Below are 7,500 nucleotides of genomic sequence, written 5' to 3'. Positions count from 1 at the left end.
AGTATGGGGTGGAGGAGATGAAGCCGGTGGTTTTAGTTCCGAGGCCTGGAGACTGAACAATCTATGTTTTGAATATTGATTGAATATTTTATTAGGCAGAAATTTTAAAGTACAGTTAAAACACTTTGTCTAAAAGGCCCGTCCAAAAAGGTTTCCATTGAGGTCCTTGGTATTCAATTCATATACATATAAAGTAGCACCAACAGTTCAATATCATCACAAAAAAACTGAAAAAGCACTATAGTATGTACTGAGTCAGAAAAAAATAAAATGGGGGTTGAGAGTCAAAGGAAGGGGGGGGTCGTCTGTCTAAGGGAGAAGTGGTACTACCTCCCCCTGTCTTGTGTTTGCAGACTGTTTGGGCACAGCGGGGCATGCAGCGCCTGTGGCCAGTCGATCCCGGCCAACGAGATGGTGATGCGGACACAGGGGAATGTTTACCACCTCAAGGTAAGATCAAGATGTCGCCTCCTCGCATCAATATGCGTCACTGCTGCTGCTCTTTGACAGAAACATCTGGCCACATTTCAAATATCCACTGACCCTTGCAAGTGCACTTGAAATAACTTTTCTGATGAACATGGTTTGCCTTAGAGCTATATGTTTGATGGGCTCGTGACCTACACTTGATGATCTACAATTCGTGTCAAGAAACCCCCAAATCTATATGCATTTGGCCGTGGACCCCCATCTGAAAATATTTTGTGCCAGGGCCCCCATAAAGAAGATTTGTGTTAAAGGAGTAGTTCACCCCCAAAATGACTTTTTTTCTATTGATTACTCACCCCATGGAGCCTTGAATTCATGGATATTTTTTAGTTTTTGTCGCATTCCTTCCTTTATTATTTGATTATAATAAATTTAGCCCCATTGATTCCGGTAGGAGACACAAATGCATTTGTGTCTCCTACCGGAATCAATGGGGACAAATTTATTATAATCAAATTATTGTCTTAGGAATGCCACAAAAACAAAAATAAATCCATGAAATCAAGGCTTCATGGGGTGTGTAATTGATAGAAAATAAGGCATTTTTTGGGTGAACTCCTCCTTTAACTTGTTTTCAAAATGTTCACAATTTCTCAAGATTAAAAAAATATGTTTTGAAAGTAGCCGATCTACAAGCTCTCAACGCATTGTGGCACGTTGTGCTTGGAGATGGGGTATTTTCAAATAGCCGAAGTACAAAATAGGGTTAACTCGGTTGAACTAATTTTGATGCTATATTAACAAATTTTGCCCTTTGAGAGCCACTAATCTAGACTAACCTTTGCTTTTTTTTCTGATGCCACCAGTGTTTCAGCTGTGCCACCTGTAGAAACAGACTCATGCCTGGAGATCGCTTCCACTACGTCAACGGCACAATCTTCTGTGAGCATGACAGACCCGGTGCGAGCCTGCTCACCAGCCACCTGCCCCCACTTCAGAGCAACTCTGTGCTGACAGACCAGAAGGTGAGAGAGAACAACAATTGAGTGGCTGTAGCCATAATATTACTGTACCATCTGTACTGAGTACAGCAGTGGTTCTCAAACTTTTTCATAAGGATCCTCAAAATTATATGTATTTGGCTGCGGACCCCCCATCTGAAAAATATTTTGTGCCAGGGATTTTTCAAAAATAGCAGCTCTACAAGCTCATAGCGCGGCACTCTGTGCCGCGCTATGAGCTTGTATATCTGCTATTTTTGAATAGCCAAAGTATAAAATATGGTTAAAGTGGTTAAAATGATTGTGACGCCATATTAACAAATTTAGCTGGGGACCCCCTGGTACACCCCCAAGGACCCCTGGGGGTCCCCGGACCCCACTTTTAGAACCAATGGAGTACAGACTCTACTTTAGTCACAAATACTATTTGTGACTAAAGTAGAGTTGAGCCCTATTTTACATTTAGTGGAACGATTATGTTGCACAGTGAAAACAGCCACTAATAGGCTTACAAATCGTCACATTTGTTTTGAGCTGATATCGGGTTAATCAGTTATAATATATATTATACTGCATATTCTAATCAAAATGCAGCAAAAGGAGAACCCCCCAAGCCCCAAACTAGGAATGGTACAAAGATTCTTATGGACAAACAATATAAAACCAGCAGAAACACCAAATTAAAATATGGGAACACTCCACAATAGTTGAGATGCTAATGTCTAGTCCTCCGACCTTGACCGGATCAATTAAGAGGATTTAGTGAAAGAAGATAATCTATAAAGGTTCATAATAATGATGTTGCAGGTTTGCTTCTAACATTTGGCTATAGGATCTTCTAAGGAATAAAATGCAACAATGTAAGCAAATGTTTTTGTGAAGGCGAGTTTTCAGATTTCCAGTTTTAACTCACGTTAAGCATATCAACATCTCCCAGTATTCAAATTCTAGGGTCCCATGTTATTTCAAAATCTCTGAAAAGTAAGCTTCTTTCTCTTCTGAGAAAGGACAACTCCAGATTAGGGCTAGACAGTAAATTATTTATCGTTTATGATTGTAATAATAATAATACTTTGCGTATAGTTTATTGTGAATCGTGATGCATACTGTATGTCTGTTGTCTAAATTAACACAACAAAGCAATTACTAACTAAAAACGAGATATCTGAACTACTTGAAAATGAACAGTAGTTTGACTCCTCATTACTATGCAGTCCAAGTGTTTTCCCATACCTAGATATTTATCGATATCAGAAGAGGGACTTCTGGTTAGCGTGATATCACATTGTTCATCCATATCGCTCAGAGCAATACTCCGGAGCACATGGAGCAGATTACATTCAGCCACTTTTCACCTTTGACACATGGCAGAGGATTTCCTGTCAAATGTGTGTAGTCTGTGAGGGGTAAAATAGGTTACAGTTTGGGATCTTTCCAAGATATGTCGCCACGTCACTAATATTGTTCTGCAGCATTTGTATTAAGATGCGTTATAAATTCTGTTATTTATTTATTACTTGACGTTTATGGTACCTCAGCAGCATTGTTCCTCTCCTTTCTCTTGAACTTTAGGTTTGCTGAGTGCAGAACAGAACAGTCCTTCACTTCCTCATCTGCCCGTCCATACTTCCCGTCTCTTGACCTGCTCCCGATGCTATTGTTGTGGAACCGTCGTCCAGTCTCCCTCTCACACAGGAGGAGGACAATGTCTCTCACCCTGTTATCCTAAGATATACCCCTTCTCTATCACCCTCTCCGCCAGAGACAGTGTCCCTGCATAAAAAAGCATTACAATTCATGTTGTGTTCAATGTTAAGGTGGTCGGTCTGTCCTTCGTGCAAAGACTCATGTTGGGACCACAAGGGCAAGGGTCCTTCAGGAGGACTAAGGGAATACGGGAACGTGCTAAAGAATAAACCCCCTTGCCTTTCAACAGGAAGAGGAACAAAGACGATCATGTGAATACGGGACCACCCTTAAGAGACTATTGTTGCCAACAATCCATTTGTGCCAGGTGGCATTTTTACTCCCCAGAGAGTCTGTATGTATGTCTTCTTTGGTGATCTTGGCCCTTTTCTGTTGTGTGTGTTAATCTCAGATCTTATACACAAGGTTTGACCTTGTACAATGATGGGTGTCTGATTAAGCTGGAGATGAGAAAATGCTAAATTTGTTTTTTTATAATGAAGGTATTGTTTTTCTCTGTAAAAGTTATATTTCTTATCTCGTCGAAAGAACCGTTCAGTGTGTGGAAATAATTGATGTAGATTTAAAAAAGAAAAAAATCCCTATTAAAAGATGTTATTGTAACATATCGTGGTGTAAAGTGAGATGTTTTGGAAGTCCCTTTTAGCTGCGTCAGGGTGCCGTTGTGGTATTACGTGGCGGGACCTAGCGCTTGTGGCGTTCTCTCTCTCTCTCTCTCTCTCTCTCTCTCTGTAGCCCTGTATGGTGAATACATGGTTGATTACCCTGAGGAATGGAATTAGGGGGCTTGAGCTCTGACCATTTACAGAAGCAATTAAACATGAGCCGTGTATCTGTGCTGCTGGAGCCCCTGGGAGGCTGAACTTTGGGCATATCCCGTGGTTGACTGGCTGGCTGGCTGTCTGACTGTCTGATTGGCTGACTAGCTGGCTGACTGTCTGTAATAAAGCCTAATCTGAGAGCAGGCTAATTAAAGGGGAGTTACCCCCCCTATGCATCCAGGGCATTTGGAACAATCTGATGTATTTACTGTTTACCATGTTGCAATTAAAGCACACAAGCACACGCATAGCCTAGTTTGTTTCGCCTCTCACCTCTTTGTTCTTTGCCACTTCTTGTCTATGAAATCTGAATATTTCTTAAATGGTTCAGCATATCCGTTTCCAATTTGCACCAACTTTGTATGCGTATCTATTTATATTTAATGCACTGTAAACCAAAGTCTCGTCGTACCTTCAGAGGTTGAGAGTTAATCTCGGTGCGATAGCTGCGGTAGAATACACAGAGTGGAGGAAACATAAGATAGCATCTGCTCTATTTTCACACCTTGCCTGGGAGCGTGGCAGCCATCAAACTTGCACCTTAATACGCTTAGCTATTTCAAAAGTCCCACTTGTCACGGTAGGTGCTGATACGGCATCAATTATTTATTCCACGTCTGATCGGGAAGCGTCACGCAAATTCATTAACGTATGCAAATGATTACAATTACAATTATCTTTGTATCGCGATGGCAGAGAAATAAAACCTCGGCACATTCCGAGTCCCTCTGCACCACAACTTACACTTTGCATTCAAACCAATCAAGCCTCATCTGCCTTTTCCTAATTAGGCGGAACGTTTTCAGATGCCAATTAGCAGGTCTCATGAAAAGACTCTTTGGCAGGAGGCGTTGTCTTTTATCAGAGCTTCTGCAGGTGTGTGGCTCACCATGTAGCCTGTGTCATAGGAAAGTGTTTATTCCCGCTAATTAATCATATTAACACATGCAGATGAGTGTAATTGCCTGAGCTCCTCCGCCTCATGCTGCGTGAAGACACGAGATGAGCTGGGGATATTTTTACGCTTTTTTACACTCCGTGATGGAAGATGGGGAAGAGGAGACCAGTCGCAGAGAGAGGCCTCCTTCCACCCCGGCAACTCCTGTGATACAGTTCCAAGGAAGGATGGCCGCCATCTTTGTCGGGCCCAGGTCTCTTGTGGATGCTGATCCACTGGTCTCAATGCCAACAGTACTTCCAGTGAGATCAGCTGTGCTTTATGACTATGCCTCTCGCTCTTTCTGTGTGGAGACGCCACACTGTAAATTCCTGAGTGTTAATTGAACTCTTGAGAGTAGAGTTACGGGTCCATTTTTACACATTTGTACGCTCTCAATAGTTACAACTGTGCAGACTTGAGGGGTGTGGTTGGAGTGTTCCGACCATGTGCTGGAATGAGCTGCCAATGGTGTCCTCCCTTCTCAGTGTGGTCATATGTAGACCATTATGTCATTATGTATTGTAAGAAAACACAGATGAGCAATTTCCGCTAGGGTTTTTTTGTTTTTGTATCTCGAATGTGTTTTTCAGGCTGTGTTTAAGTTGTATTCAACAGTTTCAGGCGAAGCTTTCATTGTGGGAGAATCACGTTGACGTTGGCCTCATAATTACACAATTACAACCACTTAAGAAGAATGGAACTTTGTTTTTGGAAAGAACTGCAGAACAAACATTCATTTGACCTCAATGTGAACTAGGCTAGAGAGGTATGTGCAGTGGAATCCATTGCCAAGTCCAAAGCTATCCACTGTGTGTGTGTGTGTGTGTGTGTGTGTGTGTGTGTGTGTGTGTGTGTGTGTGTGTGTGTGTGGCGGTGTTGAATGCTGATGGACAGGTATGACCACACCGCACTATATTTTTCAGGCCCACCTTCCTCCAGACGCACACAGTTTGAAGATTGATGTTGTTGTTGCTCGGCTACAATCTGGTTTTGGCAGTTTTCAATTTCCAGGAATGTAAATGGTGTGGTAGCGTATTAAAAGGAATTTAGCTAGGGCTATGCTAAGAATCCTTCTGAAAACCGCGCAGTCTGCCAAAGCTATTCTTGGTATCTTCCATCCAATCCCAGATGGCTTGTGACAAGGAGCTGAAAACAACTTCCACAATGTACACCCAATTTGTCATTACCATATTGTATTGTAAATGTTCAGACGACCCACTATATGTATGATCCCCTGTGCTATGGCGGTTGCATAATCCACAGTCAATCAGTGAAACATCAGACATGACTGGAGCATGTGGTCGGGAGGCTGTAGACACAGGCATGTTTCCAGCCGTAATTTCACCACTGTCTTAGGCAATGGGAGAGTAAAAGAGCATGTCTTTAATGACAAAGAGAGACGACTTTACGACTCGGTACCTCACACGGGAATGTCAGCGAAGAGGGAGAGAAAGAAAAGTTCTCCTGGCCAATCGGAACGCTTTGAATAATTAAAGTGATCGGCTTAATTAGCTCAATTACGTTAATTTGACCACGGAACACGGCCATATGGTGAAAGGAAACAAAAGAGGGGGGAACTAATTAAAAGTAAAATAATGAGGATTTTAATTAACTGGCTCCCCAGACAGCAGAGCGCGGGGATCAGGAGCCTGCTACCATAATTAAAGTGCTGTAACGCTGGCAACATCTCTCCTCTCTTTCTTATATCTGTGAGGGCTCTATCCATCTAATTAAATCTGTAAATAAATTAGCAACATTGGAGGGTTCCTGCTTGACTTAACACCGCCTGCAATCCACCCCCCACCTTCCCAATAACACGCTCACCTTACTTTCAGCACTCCACTGCCAATGTGTAGGCATAAGGTTGAGCGAAGGTCTGTCATTAACAGCAGGTTGTGGGTAGAGGATATGTGTTTTTGGTGTCACTCGGATGTGCTTGAGGCTTGAGCAGGTTTGTCTTGGGCTTCCTCCTGTTTGTGAACCCAGAATCTCTTCAAAGATACGTATTCAAACACGTAAGTATAGACTGTCAGATCGGGGCGCAAATGGAGGTGACGCAGCAGGCCTCTGAGCTTCACTTTTCACAACATTAACCACATAAATCCCATATGGTTAAGTGGAGTTACTCAGAGCTCTTTATCATAATGTCTTTTCTGTTCTCTGTTATTGTGAGGAAAGCTTTCGCTGAAAATAGCCGTTCACTGTCGATCTGCTATTTACTGCAAAAGCCTTTCCCACAATAAGGATGCTGGGGTTTTAAGTGGTTAAGCGTCCTCATTCCTGGATGGATTTTTCATACTTAAATGGTGCGGCATGCTCTCTCTCAGTGTTCACTCCAAAAAAAAAAGAAAAAGAAATCCCACTGAAATGCCGCATCCACATGTCTTTGCCCTCGTTCAGCAGCATCCATATTCAGACTGCCGCTAAACCCTTTCTCCTCTGTGCAGTGCACGCCACAGTCCACGTGCAGGACACCCCCCCCCCCCGGAAGCGCAGGGGTTTTCATTAAAATGCATTCAGATTGACAAGAGACTTATTTGCATATTAAATTAACAACCACTTAAGAGTTCTGAGCGAACTGTTACACTGCCAGCTCCAAGTA

The 7,500-nt window shown here is 42.6% G+C and overlaps 1 protein-coding gene across 5 annotated transcripts in view; it reads left to right on the top strand.

Moving 5' to 3' along the window:
- Window positions 1-3,744, top strand: part of LOC308088466 (LIM domain transcription factor LMO4-B) — a 5,323-nt gene extending 1,579 nt beyond the window's left edge. For all 5 annotated transcript variants that reach the window (XM_080432925.1, XM_080432926.1, XM_080432924.1 and 2 more), the window contains exons 3-5: window positions 354-450; window positions 1,296-1,454; window positions 3,003-3,744. In XM_080432925.1, the coding sequence (XP_080289051.1) occupies window positions 354-450; window positions 1,296-1,454; window positions 3,003-3,011 (265 nt within the window). In that variant the 3' untranslated portion in view covers window positions 3,012-3,744. The remainder of the gene's footprint in view (window positions 1-353; window positions 451-1,295; window positions 1,455-3,002) is intronic.
- The last annotated feature ends 3,756 nt before the right edge of the window (window positions 3,745-7,500 follow it).

The sequence above is a fragment of the Gymnoscopelus braueri genome (genome assembly GCF_963280865.1).
Source record: "Gymnoscopelus braueri genome assembly, chromosome: 7".
Taxonomy (NCBI): Eukaryota; Metazoa; Chordata; class Actinopteri; order Myctophiformes; family Myctophidae; genus Gymnoscopelus; species Gymnoscopelus braueri.
Note: the sequence above shows the minus strand (reverse complement) of the source record. Positions and strands in the feature narration are given on the sequence as shown.